At 41.5% G+C, this 19,292-nt stretch overlaps 1 protein-coding gene across 2 annotated transcripts in view; it reads left to right on the top strand.

Moving 5' to 3' along the window:
* Positions 1–19,292, top strand: part of PALM (paralemmin) — an 86,145-nt gene that overhangs the window by 51,385 nt on the left and 15,468 nt on the right. For both annotated transcript variants that reach the window (XM_075206050.1, XM_075206056.1), the window contains exons 3-5: positions 10,184–10,264; positions 11,497–11,627; positions 16,671–16,791. In XM_075206050.1, the coding sequence (XP_075062151.1) occupies positions 10,184–10,264; positions 11,497–11,627; positions 16,671–16,791 (333 nt within the window). The remainder of the gene's footprint in view (positions 1–10,183; positions 10,265–11,496; positions 11,628–16,670; positions 16,792–19,292) is intronic.

Genomic DNA, 19,292 nt, shown 5'->3' with positions numbered 1-19,292 from the left:
CTGGACTGCGTAGAGGAGTGGGTCACCACAATATCTTAAAAACCCTGAACTTTTATGATTCGCACCAATAATTGTACCTGGACTGCGTAGAGGAGTGGGTCACCACAATATCTTAAAAACCCTGAACTTTTATGATTCGCACCAATAAATGTACCTGGACTGCGTAGAGGAGTGGGTCACCACAAGATATATTAAAAACCCTGAACTTTTATGATTCGCACCAATAAATGTACCTGGACTGCGTAGAGGAGTGGGTCACCACAATATCTATTAAAAACCCTGAACTTTTATGAATCGCACCAATAAATGTACCTGGACTGCGTATAGGAGTGGGTCACCACAAGATATCTTAAAAACCCTGAACTTTTATGAATCGCACCAATAAATGTACCTGGACTGCGTAGAGGAGTGGGTCACCACAATATATATTAAAAACCCTGAACTTTTATGATTCGCACCAATAAATGTATCTGGACTGCGTAGAGGAGTGGGCACTGGGCACCACAATAAAATATATAAAAAACCTTCAACAGATCTGCATTACACTACACATACGGCTGCTCCTCCATCCTCTCCATCATATACATGTTGGAGTTTTAGCGTGTGACAACCTCTTGTTTTTGATAATGTCAGTGCATTTGGAATATTTTTCAATTTGCCCCACACCACTGAATGTACTTTATCTATGATACGCAATACGCATCTATCTATCTTGACTGCGTAGTGTGGTGGCCCCGGTACACAATTTGGTACCGAGGCCACAATATAATAATAAAACCCTCAACTGGTCTGAATTCCACCAAACAAGTATCTTGACTGCGTAGTGTGGTGGCCCCGGTACACAATTTGGTACCGGGGCCACAATACTTCCTCCAAACATGCTACAGACAATTCGTCATTGAGAGACCCCAGACAGACAGGGTCGAAGTGTTATTGTTTGACTTTGTAAACCCAAAAAAATGTCCCTGTTGCACATAGTCGTGCAATGAAGACTGACTTTTTCATTTAAAGGCACGATCTTTAAAGTGTAGTGTTTGTAAGTCTAAGTCATATTATACTTTTGGTAAAATTGGTTTTTTTTGTTCCTCTTTATGGTAATTAATTAGTAATAGAATTAAAGTAGGAAATAGAATTAAATAGAATTAAAGTAGGAAATAGAGTGGTATAGAGTTGTAGTGTGGTATAGATAGAGTGGTCCACACAATATAATAATAAAACCCTCAACTGGTCTGAATTCCACCAAACAAGTATCTTGACTGCGTAGTGTGGTGGCCCCGGTACACAATTTGGTACCGGGGCCACAATACCTCCTCCAAACATGCTACAGACAATTCGTCATTGAGAGACCCCAGACAGACAGGGTCGAAGTGTTATTGTTTGACTTTGTAAACCCAAAAAAATGTCCCTGTTGCACATAGTCGTGCAATGAAGACTGACTTTTTCATTTAAAGGCACGATCTTTAAAGTGTAGTGTTTGTAAGTCTAAGTCATATTATACTTTTGGTAAAATTGGTTTTTTTTGTTCCTCTTTATGGTAATTAATTAGTAATAGAATTAAAGTAGGAAATAGAATTAAATAGAATTAAAGTAGGAAATAGAGTGGTATAGAGTTGTAGTGTGGTATAGATAGAGTGGTCCACACAATATAATAATAAAACCCTCAACTGGTCTGAATTCCACCAAACAAGTATCTTGACTGCGTAGTGTGGTGGCCCCGGTACACAATTTGGTACCGGGGCCACAATACCTCCTCCAAACATGCTACAGACAATTCGTCATTGAGAGACCCCAGACAGACAGGGTCGAAGTGTTATTGTTTGACTTTGTAAACCCAAAAAAATGTCCCTGTTGCACATAGTCGTGCAATGAAGACTGACTTTTTCATTTAAAGGCACGATCTTTAAAGTGTAGTGTTTGTAAGTCTAAGTCATATTATACTTTTGGTAAAATTGGTTTTTTTTGTTCCTCTTTATGGTAATTAATTAGTAATAGAATTAAAGTAGGAAATAGAATTAAATAGAATTAAAGTAGGAAATAGAGTGGTATAGAGTTGTAGTGTGGTATAGATAGAGTGGTCCACACAATATAATAATAAAACCCTCAACTGGTCTGAATTCCACCAAACAAGTATCTTGACTGCGTAGTGTGGTGGCCCCGGTACACAATTTGGTACCGGGGCCACAATACCTCCTCCAAACATGCTACAGACAATTCGTCATTGAGAGACCCCAGACAGACAGGGTCGAAGTGTTATTGTTTGACTTTGTAAACCCAAAAAAATGTCCCTGTTGCACATAGTCGTGCAATGAAGACTGACTTTTTCATTTAAAGGCACGATCTTTAAAGTGTAGTGTTTGTAAGTCTAAGTCATATTATACTTTTGGTAAAATTGGTTTTTTTTGTTCCTCTTTATGGTAATTAATTAGTAATAGAATTAAAGTAGGAAATAGAATTAAATAGAATTAAAGTAGGAAATAGAGTGGTATAGAGTTGTAGTGTGGTATAGATAGAGTGGTCCACACAATATAATAATAAAACCCTCAACTGGTCTGAATTCCACCAAACAAGTATCTTGACTGCGTAGTGTGGTGGCCCCGGTACACAATTTGGTACCGAGGCCACAATATAATTAAAAAACCCTCCACGTGTCGGAATTCCACCAAACAAGTATCTGGACTGCATAGTGGGGTGGCCCCGGTACCCAATTTGATACCGGGGCCACAATACCTCCTCCAAACATGCTACAGACAATTCGTCATTGAGAGACCCCAGACAGACAGGGTCGAAGTGTTATTGTTTGACTTTGTAAACCCAAAAAAATGTCCCTGTTGCACTTGCACATAGTCGTGCAATGAAGACTGACTTTTTCATTTAAAGGCACGATCTTTAAAGTGTCAGAAAGAGAGAGAAGACACAGGAGAGGAGAGTTGTAGCTGGGGACCTGGGGTGGAAGCTCCCAGGCTCCCCCAGCATTGCCTGGAAGTCTGAGCGTGGTGACTGAGCCAGGGCAAGGAATGTGTGCCCTGGATGAGGGGGAGAACTCCATGCCACTATAGTGAACCCAAGAGAGAGGGGGACACTGCACATGGAAGAGGCCCTGGAGTGAGGGCTGCTACAAGAGGCATGGTAGCTGTAGTGTCAGATCCTGAGGCTGAGAGTACACAGAGTGACGTGTCAGAGCACAGGAGACATTATCTCCGCAGAGGAGGGATGAGCTGCAGTTGAGAGGTATGTTGTTGAAATAGGACATGCACACTTTAACAAACCAATCATTTCAGCGACAGGGCCTACCAAACAACTTTGACTGAAATGATTGGTTTGTTTGGGCCCCCACACCAAAAAAGCTATTCATCTCTCCCTGTACAGACTAAACAGGCTCTACTGAGGCAAGATGTCGTCCTCATCCTCAACCTCTGATTCCTCTCCCCCTACAGTGTCTACTTCCTCCTCATCACACATTATCAATTCGTCCCCGCTGGACTCCACAACCACAGGTCCCTCTGTAGTATCTGGAGGGCAGTGCTGTACTTCATTGAGGAATTGATTATTCATTTTTATAAACATCATTTTTTCAACGTTGTGAGGAAGCAACCTCCTTCGCCGCTCACTGACCAGGTTCCCCGCTGCACTAAAAACTCTTTCCGAGTACACACTGGAGGGGGGACAACTCAGGTAAAATAGAGCCAGTTTGTACAGGGGCTTCCAAACTGCCTTTTTTTCCTGCCAGTAACAATATGGACTGTCTGACATGTCTACTTGGATGGTGTCAGCAAAGTAATCATCCACAATTTTTTCTATTGTCACAGCATCCAATGCAGCGAGAGTAGACATGTCTGCAATGGTTGGCAGGTCCTTCAGTCCGGACCAGATGTTATCAGCATCCCCGCCAGTGCCTCTTTTGGGAAAACTGAGCTTTTTCCTCGCAGCCATAGATGTGGAAGAAAATGAGGGTGGAGCTGTTGGCATGTCACGGTCCTCTTCAGAGGACAATCTCCTGACCAGCAGGTCTTTGCACCGCTGTAGACTTGTGTCCGCCGGAAACAGAGACACAACATACGCTTTAAACCGAGGATCGAGCACGGTGGCCAGAATGTATTCCTCTGACTTTAAAAGAGTGACCACCCTCGGATCCTGGCAAAGCGTACGAAGGGCTACATCCACAAGAGCTACATGCTTGCTGTAATCGCAATGGCTTACCAGCTCCTCCCTCACTTTCTCCAGCTGCTTCTGCAACAGCCTGATCAGGGGAATGACCTGACTCAAGCTGGCAGTGTCGGAACTGACTTCTCGTGTGGCAAGTTCAAATGGCTGCAGAACCTTGCACAACACGGAAATCAGTCTCCACTGCGCTTGACTCAGGCGCATCCCCACTCCTTTGCCTATGTCGTAGGTGGCTGTGTAGGCCTGAATGGCCTTTTGCTGCTCCTCCATCCTCTGCAGCATATAGAGGGTGGAGTTCCAGCGCGTCACAACCTCTTGTTTGAGGTGATGGCAGGGCAGGTTCAAGCTTTTTTGATGTGCCTCTAGTCTGCGGTAGGCACTGGCTGAATGCCGAAAGTGTCCAGCAATTTTGCGGGCCACCGCAAGCATCTCCTGCACACCCCTGTCACTCTTGAGGTAATGCTGCACCACCAAATTAATGGTGTGGGCAAAACATGGGACGTGCTGGAAATTGCCCATATTTAATGCCCGCACAATGTTACTGGCATTGTCTGACACCACAAATCCCCATGAGAGTCTAAGTGGGGTAAGCCACTGGGAGATAATTTCCCTCATTTTCTCTAATATGTTGTCAGCGTTGTGCCTCTTATTAAAGCCTGTAATGCACAATGTTGCCTGCCTTTGCATGAGCAGCCATTTTGTAGATGCTGCTACTGATGCAGCTGTTGCTGTTGCTGCGGAAGGGGATGCATCTACCCAGTGGGCTGTCACAGTCATATAGTCCTTCGTTTGCCCAGAACCACTTGTCCACATGTCCGTGGTTAAGTGGACAGTGGGTACAACCGCATTTTTAAGAGCACTGAGGACACTTGATCGTACTTCTCTGTACATTTTTGGTATCGCCTGCCTAGTGAAGTGGAATCTCGAGGGGATTTGGTACCGGGGACACAATACCTCCATCAACCCTCTAAATCCCACTCCACTGATGGCGGACACCGGGCGCACGTCTAACACCAACATTGCAGTTACAGCCGCAGTTATACGCTTTGCAATAGGGTGACTACTATCGTATTTGGTGGTCATGGCAAACGACTGTTGGACGGTCAATTGTTTGGTGAAAGACTTAGCGGTCTTACGACTTCCCCTCTGGGAAGATGACCGACTAACAGCAGCAACAGCAGCAGTGGCAGTAGTAGGCGTACCGCTGCAGGATTCCTCGGATGAATCCCGTATTGAGGAGGACTCAGTCTGGCTGCTGACTTGGGCTGCAGGACTGAATCTGATGGAGATTGTGGAGGAAGTTGACGAGGAGGGTGTTGCTGGTGTGTATCCAACTGGACCACGGGATTTAGGTGTCCCTGTACCGATGAGGGTCCTAGCCCCAGTTCCTGAACTAACCACTGAACTATGAAGGTTATTCAGGTGACGTATAAGGGAGGATGTTCCTAGGTGGGCAAGATCCTTACCCCTGCTTATTTGAGCTTTACATAAGCTACATATTGCCATACATTGGTTGTCTGGATTTGGATAAAAATAACTCCAGACCGAAGAGGTGCATTTTTTGGTCTTCTGACCAGGCATGACGATGGGCTTTTTCATCCCATGGACATCAGCTGTTTCCCCCCCTGGTGCCTCATTTACAATAACCACATCACCATCCTCATCATCAAGTTCCTCCACAGCGCCAGCTACATCATCAATAGCCTCCTCCCGAGCCACCTCTTCCCGTACAGTGATGGGAAGGTCAGGCTTGACAACCACCAACACCCTTGGACTCGCCTTGGGGATTTGTGATAATTTCTCTTTAGAAGGCAGAGTTGTTTGCTGTTTTGTTGCTGACAGCATAACTCTCTTCAATTTTTTGTAGGGGGGGGGGAGGAGGAGGAGGGCTAAGATCCGTGGGTGAAGCTGAACCACTAGTCATGAACACGGGCCAGGGCCTAAGCCGTTCCTTGCCACTCCGTGTCGTAAATGGCATATTGGCAACTTTACGTTTCTCCTCAGATGATTTTAAGTTTCTCTTTTTGCTACTTTTTCTTAACTTGGGCTTTTTGGATTTTACATGCCCGGTACTACGAGATTGGGCATCGGGCTTGGAAGACGACGTTGATGGCATTTCATCGTCTATGTCATGACTAGTGGCAGCAGCTTCAGCATTAGGAGGAAGTGGGTCTTGATCTTTCCCTACTTTATCCTCCAAATTTTTGGTCTCCATTATATGTAGCACAAGATACTGCAGAATGTGTGAACTTGGTAATATTGCAGTACCAATGGACTTATACTGCTGGATTGGTTTTGCAAATTTGGTTATAATTATTATTTTTTATTTTTTTTTTAAATTTTTTATTTTTTTTAACTTTTTTCTTATTTTTAAAAAACTTGGGAATAGTGGGGAAATAACTATGCCCTTAGAAGCACAGAGCACAGGACACAGCGCCACTGGACTGAACAGGACACGGCACAGGACCCAGCAGCACTACGGAACTCAGCAGGACAGAGCACAGGACACAGCACCACTGGACTGATACTGCAGAATGTGTGAACTTGGTAATATTGCAGTACCAATGGACTTATACTGCTGGATTGGTTTTGCAAATTTGGTTATAATTATTATTTTTTATTTTTTTTTTAAATTTTTTATTTTTTTTTACTTTTTTCTTATTTTTAAAAAACTTGGGAATAGTGGGGAAATAACTATGCCCTTAGAAGCACAGAGCACAGGACACAGCACCACTGGACTGAACAGGACACGGCACAGGACCCAGCAGCACTACGGAACTCAGCAGGACAGAGCACAGGACACAGCACCACTGGACTGATACTGCAGAATGTGTGAACTTGGTAATATTGCAGTACCAATGGACTTATACTGCTGGATTGGTTTTGCAAATTTGGTTATAATTATTATTTTTTATTTTTTTTTTAAATTTTTTATTTTTTTTTACTTTTTTCTTATTTTTAAAAAACTTGGGAATAGTGGGGAAATAACTATGCCCTTAGAAGCACAGAGCACAGGACACAGCACCACTGGACTGAACAGGACACGGCACAGGACCCAGCAGCACTACGGAACTCAGCAGGACAGAGCACAGGACACAGCACCACTGGACTGATACTGCAGAATGTGTGAACTTGGTAATATTGCAGTACCAATGGACTTATAATGCTGGATTGGTTTTGCAAATTTGGTTATAATTATTATTTTTTATTTTTTTTTTAAATTTTTTATTTTTTTTTACTTTTTTCTTATTTTTAAAAAACTTGGGAATAGTGGGGAAATAACTATGCCCTTAGAAGCACAGAGCACAGGACACAGCACCACTGGACTGAACAGGACACGGCACAGGACCCAGCAGCACTACGGAACTCAGCAGGACAGAGCACAGGACACAGCACCACTGGACTGATACTGCAGAATGTGTGAACTTGGTAATATTGCAGTACCAATGGACTTATAATGCTGGATTGGTTTTGCAAATTTGGTTATAATTATTATATTTTTTTTTTTTTTTTAAATTTTTTATTTTTTTTTACTTTTTTTTTATTTTTTAAAAACTTGGGAATAATGGGGAAATAACTATGCCCTTAGAAGCACAGAGCACAGGACACAGCACCACTGGACTGAACAGGACACGGCACAGGACCCAGCAGCACTACGGAACTCAGCAGGACAGAGCACAGGACACAGCACCACTGGACTGATACTGCAGAATGTGTAAACTTTGTAATATTGCAGTACCACTGGACTTTTACTGCTGAATGTGTGAACTTGGTAATATTGCAGTACCAATGGGCTTATACTGCAGGATTGGTTGTGAAAATTTTGTGGTAATTAAAAAATATTAAAGTAGTTTTTGGTATTTTTTAAAAAAACTTTTTTTTATTTTTTTAAACACAGGGGAATATTGGGGAAATAACTATGCCCTTAGAAGCACAGAGCACAGGACACAGCACCACTGGACTGAACAGGACACAGCACAGGACCCAGCAGCACCACTGACCTCAGAAGGACAGAGCACAGCACACAGCACCACTGGACTGATACTGCAGAACACAGCACAGCACAGCACAGCACTAAACAGCACAGCACAGCACAGCACTAAACAGCACAGCACTAAACAGCACAGAACTAAACAGCACAGAACTAAACAGCACAGAGGACCACCTAACACACCCTCCCTCTACCCTGATCAATGCCCGAGTGAAGATGGCGGCGACTAGCGGGGAATTTATAGGATCCGAGTATCGCGAGATCCGACAACGGGATTATGAGTCAGAGCCTCAGTTTCACTTTTGAACTTGGCGCCAATACCCGGATCTGTCTCGGATCCGACTCGGATCCGCAACGTTCGGGTGGGCTCGGATTTCAGAAATCCGAGTGCGCTCATCCCTAGTTTTTTTGCTTCATGACTGAGTTGCTGTTGTTCCCAAACGCTTCCACTTTCTAAAAATATCACTTACAGTTGACCATGGAATATCCAGCTGGGATGAAATTTCATGAACCATCTTTTTGCAAAGGTGGCATCATATCACAATACCATGCTTGAAGTCACTGAGCTCTTCAGAATGACCCATTTTGTATCTCAAATGTTTGCAAATGCAGACTGCATGACTACATGCTTGATTTTATACACCTCTGGCAGCTAGTCTGATTGAAACACCTCAATTCAATAATTAGCAGATGTGGCCAAATACTTTTGTTCATATCTGTTGATGAATACGGGTTTAGGTCATCTCTGCTCTAGCAGAGTAGAAACTTTAGGATACGTCCAATATGTGAAATAGAAAGTCATAAAAGAACACACACACACACACACACACACACAATCAATTAATGTCACCTCTTAATAATATATGGCCTGATTCATTAAGGAAAGTTAAGCAAAAAAATTGAGTAAGTTTTTTTACTTAAGTTTTCTGGACAAAACCATGTTGCAATGCAAGGGGTGCAAATTTGTTTATTATTTTGCACATAGGGAAACTACTGTCTGTTTTATCATGTAGCACACAAATACTTGATTATTTGTACACTGAAATTTAAAGTTGATCTAGGGCATGCCCTATCCCAACTATAAATCTGCCATCACATTTAAAATTTACCTCCCCCTCGAATGCAACATGGTTTTGCCTTACTTGCTTACTTTTCTTAACTTTCCTTAATGAATCAGGCCCATAGTCATTAATGACAAAATATTACGGAAAAAAAAATTCTGTCTCTATAAAATACATTTAATAGGATGTTATTAATGTCTACTGTACATAAAAGACAATGTTACAATTCCTCCTGATTGCAAACACATCTTCTAGCGTACATACACATCCTTCAGTACTAGTAATTGTCAGTTGTGCCTGACCTGTAGCTGGTGCAAGTGATACGACTGAAAATCACGTACCTTTGATATGCCCAAAGCTTGAATCGGACACTGCTGCATGCGCTCGAGCTTGGCACACCCTACTGTACATTGACTACGTGCATACGGCCATTCTCCTCTACGTTCTGCCCAGGGGAGAGCTGGCATCTTTTAGCCCTGGGGGCAAGACTTGACTCAGCAGCCTATTAGGAACATTTTAAAGGAAAAAAAAAATGCAGATGACCCAGCCTAAGGTAGCCCACTATGGCACTGACCCAGGAGGCAAATGCCCCCCTGCCCTCCAGCCCAGCCTGCCCCTGGTTCTGCCGCTGTAATCGTAGCCTGTAGTAAGGGTCCTTTGCACTCGAAGATGAATTGAGTGTTAGTAGTTTCTATGGCATATGGTCCAGTTTTGGGCAGGCAAAGAGTAGTTGTGCTTAAAGTATTTCCATTTACACTCCTTAATGGATCAGGCCCATGGTTTTTATTACTACTTTTACATTCAGAATGAGCACAGAGTGAAGCATATGTACCAGATACACACAGTACTTTGTAACAGCCCCTGTTTAATCTATTGTCATTACTATATAGCAGACACTATATATGGTATATTACATTTCTGTAGTCCATGCTAATAACAAGTGATTGTCATATATTTACTTTCCTCTCAGGAAAAAAGACGACGTCAAGTTGAAACTGAAAACAAGAGACGCCAACTTGAAGATGATCGGAGACAATTGCAGCATCTTAAGGTGAGTCTTTGATTATTTATGAAGGGATTTCATGTTCTATTACATTGTTTTACTATATTGCCATACGTTTGTTATTCTTTGATTTTTTTTTTTTTTTTTTTGTGATCCCGGCGAGATAACATTGATAAATTGCAGCAAAACAGCGATAAGCAGAGATAACAAAATATTATTTATCGCCAAAATCGGGCACACTTTAATAAGTGTTGTTTGGGTGCCATACACAGTAAGACAGTCGTAATTGCTCATTATAACTTATCCCATACTTGCCAACTTTTCCTCGTTGGTTTCAGGGATATTCCAGAGGAGGTGGGTGTGGGGGGGTGGGGCTTGAGGAATTGCATCATTTTGGCCCCGCCCCTAAATGGTTGTCACAATCTCAGCTAATTACAGCAGGGGTCAGGGTTAAGATGACACAATATTTGCAGAATTAATCTCCTCCCCCACCGGCACTTATCTATTGTGGGGGGAGAACCGGAAGGTTGCCCTCTCCTGGGAAGTCTCCCAAAAATGCGTGAGTCTCCAGGACATTCCGGGAGAGTAGGCAACTATGTGTTAAAGAAAAGCAGTTAATGAATCTCTAGAGACTGAGGTGTCTTTTACATTTCTGTCTCCATTACTGAATTCATGTTGTCTTACCTGTCAGCCTTTAATTAAACCCTTGGTCTCCATAAAATTTTGGCCCCGCTGCCCGCAACAAAATTACAGGTCTGCCCGGGCCCCGCCCCCAACCGCCCTCCAGTCAAGCCCCTCTCCCGGAAAGAGCTATGAGAAAGTAGGCAAGTATGGGGAGAATGACAGACTGTTCAGGGAGTGAGGGAGATCACCCCTATTTCAGAGAGTCTCCCTGACATTCAGGGAGAGTTGGCAAGTATGACTTATCCTGATAACCTAGTAGAGCAGGCGGCTGATAAAGCATAAAAAAAGGTAAAAAGTATCGGTGGTTGACAAACCTGATTAAGGGATTAGACAAATACCTGACTTGCATTTAGAGAACAATTTTTAAAGGAGTAAATCTGCTGTGAATCCAAACAATGGCTTTGCTATGACCTTTGACATATAACATCACATTTACATTTGGAAAGTCACAAGTGCAACTAAATTGTGCAGTTCTTGCCAGTTTCTTCTGAAAGTGTAAATTTAATATAAAACAGGTGCAAATCAAAAGTTTAGTGACATTAAAAATATTACAGAAAGTGCATATTAAGCATTTCTTATTGTCTCTCCTTATACAGTCCAAGGCTCTTCGGGAGCGCTGGCTTTTGGAGGGAGCTCCAGCTTCCACCCCTGAAGAAGATGAGGCAACCAGGAGACAGATGCAGGAAGATGAGCTGAAAACGCGGGAGCTAGAAGACGGCATTCAGAGGTATATTTGATACATATCTGAAACTGACAGGATTTTATTAAAAGGGTCATTATGTACAATGGGTAAATACCTACTGGACTATCGAGAGAGACCATGGAAATACCCCAGCACAGGTCTCCTTGTAATTCAGCTACCTCAATTATAGGCTGCACTGGGGTAAATTATGTGCCTTCCGTAGCATATTATCCATCTAAGAATATCAGAAGGCTGCCAATATGCATATCAAAAGAATGACAATATAAATTTATTTATTTTTAAATTCCATTCTGTATATTAAATATTTTTTTACATTTTATGAAATCAACCATCAAAATAATTCAAGAAAATTAAGGTAAAATAAGGATGGCAAAAAGGAAAAGAAAACATTTTTCTAGGGCACGCCTGGGCTGCCCAACTGTTATAGTAGGTCTTTTTTCTCTTTACCATAATCTACTTATACCACTGAGGGAGCACCCGGTTTTACAGAGTATACATAATATCTGACTTGATTTAGATACAACATTGGGGATTTTCTTTGAGGACTGTTGATATCTAGTGTGGAAGGTTTTTCCTCAAAATGGAAAAGCACCCAAAAAATACATAAAATCCAATAAAACATTAAGTACGAAGACAGCAAGTTTATATGTGTATCTAGTGGCCTTGCCTCATTACTGGTAATCAGGGTATCCCATATCTGGTGAAATGTTGGTTAGGTACCTTAGTCTTATCACAGAAAAAGATTTTTAAATCCAGTGAATTATTTTTATTATTATTAACCTTTATTTATATATATTAGAGGTGCTTATTCGCAAAAAAGGGATATATTCCTAAACAAATTATATATAGATATATAAACTTTTTAAATTTTAAAACAATAAATATCAGTCAGATAAAATAAATGACACAATGGGCATGTTCTACCTATCCGTGTGCAGACAGCACAACGCACTGCTGAATATGCACAATGCACAAGTCACTTTTTTTTTCTTTTTTACGTGAAAAACATTAATCAGGATGTTATTAATTAGTACTGTACACAAAATGCATTTTTACAATTGCTCTTAATTGCAAACACATGTTTTGGCATGCATACGCGTTCATCATCACTATGAGTCGGCATTCACATCTGACCTGTAGCTGGTGCAAGTCATATGGCTAAAATCACATACCTCAGAGCTTGGCACGCCATTACTGCACATATGTGCATATGCCCCTTCCCTCCACCGTCCAGCCATTGACATTGTAGGAAGTTGGAAGATGAATTGCTTGCACTTGCATTCACTGGCGTATAGTCCGTTTCTAAGCATGAGCAGAGCAATTTTACGCAAAATACGTCACATATCGGAATTTACAATCCTGAATGAATCAGGCCCAATGTGTGCACACATAAAAAATAATGATAGTGAGGCCAAGGCAGTATCCAGGCAGGGAAAGGAAGGGGGGTTTATAAACATGGATTACACATCTATAAAAGTACTGCATTTTTATCAATGTTGCATTGGAAAACATTGATCAACTTTTCAGTAATTTTTTTTTTACATATGTTTTCATATATATGTGTACGTATTAAACCATGTAACCCGCTATTAGTCTTGAGCAATACATCACTAAGCACATTAATCGTGTAGGTAGAACCTCATGGTACACACAAGCACTCAGTCCCTTACTACAGTCATGGCCAAAAGTTTTGAGAATGACACAAATATTGGTTTTAACAAAGGTTGCTACGTCAGTGTTTTTAGACCTTTTAGTCAGATGTTGCTTTGGTATACTGAAGTAAAATTACAAATATTTCATAAGTGTCAAAGGCTTTTATTGACAATTACATTAAGTTTATGCAAAGTGTCAATATTTGCAGTGTTAACCCTTTTTTTCTGAAGACCTCTGTAATTGGCCCTGGCATGCTGTCAATCAACTTCTGGGCCACATACTGACTGATGGCCGCCCATTCTTGCCAACACAACAGATTAAAATAATTTGAAAACAATCTATTCTTTTAATAAAACATTTTAATGAATCTTAATATAAATATATATATATATATATATATATATATATCTACTATATAAATGCCTAGTGGCGTGTGTGTAAAAAAAAAAACAAGCTGCAGCGCCACCTGCTGGGCAGAGTTATACACTGACCTATATATTTCTTGAAGGAGAAGTGACAGTTGGGAGTGGTTGGTGGTTGCCGGGGGTGACAGTGGGGAGTTTTTAACACCTTAAGTAGCTTGATGAAGGATGTGGCGATGAAGATGAAGGATGAGGTGATGGAAAAAAATGATGAGGTGGTGACATGTGGACAAAACCACGTTAAAAAAGGGCGCTTGCGTCGGGAAGTAACGCTCTTCCCCTGAGGAGGCCTAAGCTTGGCCCAAATGCATGACAAGAACCTTTTTAACACCTTAAGAAGCTTGATTTGACTAGAATGCATGAGTATCATGCACGGGTTAACTTGTATATATATATATATATATATATATATATGTACAAGTTAACCCGTGCATGATACTCATGCATTTTAGTCAAATCAAGCTACTTAAGGTGTTAAAAAGGTTCTTGTCATGCATTTGGGGCTAGGCCAGGCCTCCTCAGGGGAAGAACGTTACTTCCTGACGCAAGCGCCCTTTTTTAACGTGGTTTTGTCCACATGTCACCACCTCATCATTTTTCTCCATCACCTCATCCTTCATCTTTATCGCCACATCTATCCAGGTGTCTATCCAGACACAGGGATCTCTCTCAGCGGTCCTGAGTATCACACTCCTCTCGCTCTGTCACCCCCGGCAACCACCAACCACTCCCAACTGTCACCCCCGGCAACCACCAACCACTCCCAACTGTCACTTCTCCTTCAAGAAATATATATATATTTTTTTAAAATCTTTATAAACACTTTTAACAATTAAAAAATTAAATTAACAAATTAAAAACATCTTAGTAACCAAATTTCAGCCCTTTCTGAGGTTTTTTTTTACACACACACACACACTAAGAATTTAGTAGGTCAGTGTATAACTCCGCCCACACACACACACAGACTAACACACGCCACTAGGCTTTTATATTATAGATATATATTTATTTATTTTAAATATTTAAATTATTTGTAGAAAATGTAACTTTAACTTCTTTTTTTCACAATACTGTTATTGAAAGCCCTATATAGGTAGTATAGTTTACAGCTGTAAACTATATCTAACTATATTAGAGACACTGAGGCCTGTTTATTAATAGGGCCCTACTCTAGCGATAGGTAGGAGTTTTCCTACTTATCGCTGGAGTAGGGGCCCTATTGATAAATAGTCCCCGGTGTCTCTAATATAGTTTACAGCATACTAACAGCCACTCTCCTCTAAGCAGAAATCTGTTTTCTGTGTTGTGAAAAGCACATGGGGACACAGAGGGAGACACAGGCACACAAACGGGAAGACAGAAATGGACATAAACACACACAAGGGGAAAGAGCTATGCACACATAAACAAGGGGGGCACACGTGAAGATACAGTGGGAGAGACAGAAGGGTGCACATGCAAAATTGGAGAAAGAGAGACAACAAAAACAGAGACAGAGACAGAGGGAGATGATATAGGCAGTCACACTGGGTGGAGGAGCCAGAGATACAGAGACACAGTCATGGGGGGAGACAGGGGTCAGGAGTGAGCTGGGGAAAATACAATCAGCTGCTCCTCTGAGTAGAGCATCTTCTCTGTTTCATAGCACACATGGACTATAGGATGGAGGAAGGGGGATACCCTTCCCTTCTCTAATTTTTCCTTATATCCTTGTACCTCTACTTACCCTCCCTCCCCCTCCTCTCATTTAGTTTTCTCTCCTCTCTTTTTGTTTATTCTCCTCTCTATTCCTCTATCCCTTTTGTTACTTACAAGGGCGGGAGGGGTGTGCGCGGTTATTTGCGTCATTTTGGCTCCGCCCCGTGACAAAATTCCATTTTTGTTTGCGGGGCAGGGCCAAAATGACGCGATTCACCGTGAATCGCGTCATTTTCAGGAGCATGTTGCCATATGCGGGATATTTGTCTGCTCTTCCGGGAGCCCGGGAGACCTACCCCAATTGGGGGAGTCTCCCGGACATTCCATGAGAGTTGGGAAGTATGCAGTAAGAGGAGAGGGAGGGAATACTGGGTGGTGGGTTCTGGGCAACTGGAAACCCCCACTAAGTGAGCTCCTGAGACACGTGTGCAAATGTGGTGTTACCTTAATTTTTCAGGGGAAAGCAGGCAAATGCTCCTGAACTATTCTTGTGTTCACATATGATGACCTGCTTTCCTTTACAGTCTCTTTAGTATTATACCAGCTGAGTGACTGGATCAGTTCTGAAACATGTCAGGGATTGTTACTGTGTTTGGAAGATCCGCACACAGGCTAATAGGGGACATTTTCCAACTGCATTTACTAATAGGTCCGATAATGAATTTCAATAGGATCATTGTTGTGTGTTGCAGTTGTTTTGGGGCTCACACACACTGCAATATGAGGCCAGTTGCCCTTCATGTGTTTGGCTGTTTACTGGATGCCATGGCCCATGTAGGAGATTTTACTTTTAAGAAAAGAAATTGTGATAACCATGATAGCTATCATGTGTCGCTAAATTGTAGGGACATTCTAAAGTCTGTGTAATGTGTCCCTAAAATGATTCCTCGTTTCAGTATTCACCATATCAACAGTTTTGCAGGTTGGATGCAGTAATGGTATCACATGTTTAAAATACAGCAGGTATATGCTTTGAACATATCCGGTAGTAGTGTAATGTTCTTGGGTCAAGTACACTATGTCCATCTACAGCACTTTGCAGTGTCCCTGGAGAATATGTTTCCCAAATGTCGGAAAGTATGAACTTGTCTTTCCCTCAGAAGAACATAGCTTCCAAGTGATCAGGGCTAGCTATGACTATGACTAGCTATGACTGCTTGACTTCCTATAATCACTCTAGTGCAGTGCTGTTATTTATACTTGCCTCCGTGACAAGCCTTACAAACATCACCAGTCCTTTCATGATACTTTGCCTACTTCTAATACTACGCTTTTCTCTCTGATTCCCAAGACTGGAGAGAGAACTTGAATTTCTGGAGAGTGGGTTGTCCAGTACGTCCACCAAAGAGAGTTTAGCAGAGGAACCAGCAAACTCAGAGCATGAGAATAAAGACCTTGCCAGGAGCCACCAGGTGAGTTTCTCTGTAGGTGCCGGTTTCTTCACACAAAATAGTTTGTGCAGTCTGTCATTATGTCATTAGTATAGAAGTTGAAATGATTACACACTCAAAGTCTTCCCACAGAAGACTGCAAATATTATCACAACCTGAGTTGATACAGCATAATAAACAACCTGCGCCATCTTAGGGCACATCAACCTTATGATATATACTTTTTATTTTGTTGTAGCAATTGCAGCCATAATAAGATTCTGCATAAAGTGAAAGAAATTAAAAACTCTAACCCGACTACATGGGATATTTAAATGCACAGTGTGTGCATTTAAATATCATTAAATACTTGGAAAACACAATCATCTGATACTAGGCTCTCTGTAATACCATTACACATGTCAAAGTAACATTTCCTGCTCTACCTAAAAAATGCTTGAATGCGTGATTAATCGCTCATCCCCTTTTAATTAATGGGCATTATCAATAGCTTGAAGTTCATGAAAAAAGATTAGATCGCGGCATTGTACGATCAGGGGTTATTACCTGTGAAGTCACTGTATAGGAACCAAGCTGGTGCAGAATAGGATATTAGCGATTAATCAATTTAACAACGAAAATCTCTCTAGCATTAAAACAAGTCCATACATATGGAGAATCACTGCCACACCCCCTTTAAAGTAATTTACAGAGCCAGAAACTTGGTCGGTGAAATTGGATTAAATGTTCCCCACTTCCTCTGTAGTTAAACCCAAAAAGAAACATTATTTACATGCGCTGACATATTATGCAGAACTCTTCAAAGAATGTTTAGTTATTTACATCTCTGCTCCAGTGGAGTCTACATTCTCTCCCACACAAACGCACATAAGGATAATTTAGTCAGAAGCCAGTTAAACACAGTCTATGATTGTGGACTGTAGGAGGAAACCCATGCTGGTACAGGTAGAACATACAATATCTACATACATAGGGCCTGGCTGGAATGGAACCCAGGGCCCTGGTGCTCAGAGGCTGCAATGCTAACCATCGTGCCACCAAACTGCCCAAAATATTTCCTTATGTTATTTTATAGTAAGAGACGGCATGAAATGCAAATTTGGCGATGGGCTACATGAGGAAATAGTGGACTGTCTTATATTACAGAACACATGGCATGTCACATGCATAATAGAGTCTTGAATACATCACTGAGACAGTGGCATTTATTGTTTTGCAGTGTTTGCACACTTAATTTAACATCATATTGAGGCTACAAACAAATACTTTAATAGTAGAACTGATAAGCTGCAGCTTCATGTATATGAGTATACATGTACATGTCCCTGATTTTATTTTGCCTATTTATACCACTGTTGTATTGACTTAATAATTTATTGTATTACAGTTTTCCTGTGAACTTCGATAACTTATATTAGTGTTTTTCATATGAACTATGAGTGAGGTATTCTTAGTATATTTGATAATCAATACCAACTTTGCTTACAGTAGTGGTATTGTGTGCAAAAGTGTCATGTATACCGCCTATTATAAAAGTTAAACAGTCTGTCTTTTGTGATATGCCTCATTAAACTACAGCAGAGAGATGAGCAGCACCGGTGATGATTGACAGAGGTCCTGGCTATAAATAGGAAGCAGGTCTCTGTTAAATAACAGGAAATTATGGTGGTCCCAAGGGTGTGACCTCCACCAAAGTACTATTATTAGGAAGGGAAGAAAGTAAAATTATTTTTTTATGGTTTTTTTTTTTAGAGGGGTAAATGCTTTTAAGGATTACATGTTACATATATTGTATGTTCCCTAATTTTTCTTAATTTCTGAACGGTACAAATGCTGCAACAAATGTAGGCAAGAATGTGTCAGTCCTTCACTTTGGTACAATGCACATAGTGTAAATTCTCTCTTAATGGGGTCCATTTATGACCCTTCATTTTTTTCTGTAGAAACTTTTCAACCCTCATCACATAGATGCGGATTGAAAAGTTTCTCATATGTATTAAAAATCAACACAGGAACAGCCGTTCCGAAAAACGGCTGCTCCTGTGAAGGTACACTTACCTAACACTGTATTCTTCTCTTTTCCTCCCTCTGCGGTGCCGATCGTCCCTCTTTCAATCCCTGTGCGTATGCGCCGACCGGTAAACTCGGGTATGCGCACAGAGATCCCTGTCTGCAGGAACCTGAGGCATGTGATGGAGGGATCATGTGATCCCTCCACACATGCGCTGTGCAGTCAGAGCAGAGCTGTTTTCAGTGTAATGTTTCACTTATGTTAATGTACGCCAGCTTCAGATGGCGTACATTAACAAGTAAAAAAAAGAGAAATACTTCACCTGCCACACTTTAATACAGGCCTGTCCAACCTGCGGCCCTCCAGGTGTTGTGAAACTACAAGCCCCAGCATGCTTTGCCAGTAGACAACCTATTGATAGCTGGAAGAGCATGCTGGGACTTGTAGTTTCACAACATCTGGAGGGCCGCAGGTTGGACAGGCCTGCTTTAATACATAGCGGTACTAAGCA

This window comes from Mixophyes fleayi, chromosome 1 (assembly GCF_038048845.1).
Source record: "Mixophyes fleayi isolate aMixFle1 chromosome 1, aMixFle1.hap1, whole genome shotgun sequence".
NCBI classification, from domain to species: domain Eukaryota; kingdom Metazoa; phylum Chordata; class Amphibia; order Anura; family Limnodynastidae; genus Mixophyes; species Mixophyes fleayi.
The sequence above is the reverse complement of the archived record's forward strand: the minus strand, read 5'-3'. Positions and strand labels throughout refer to the sequence as shown.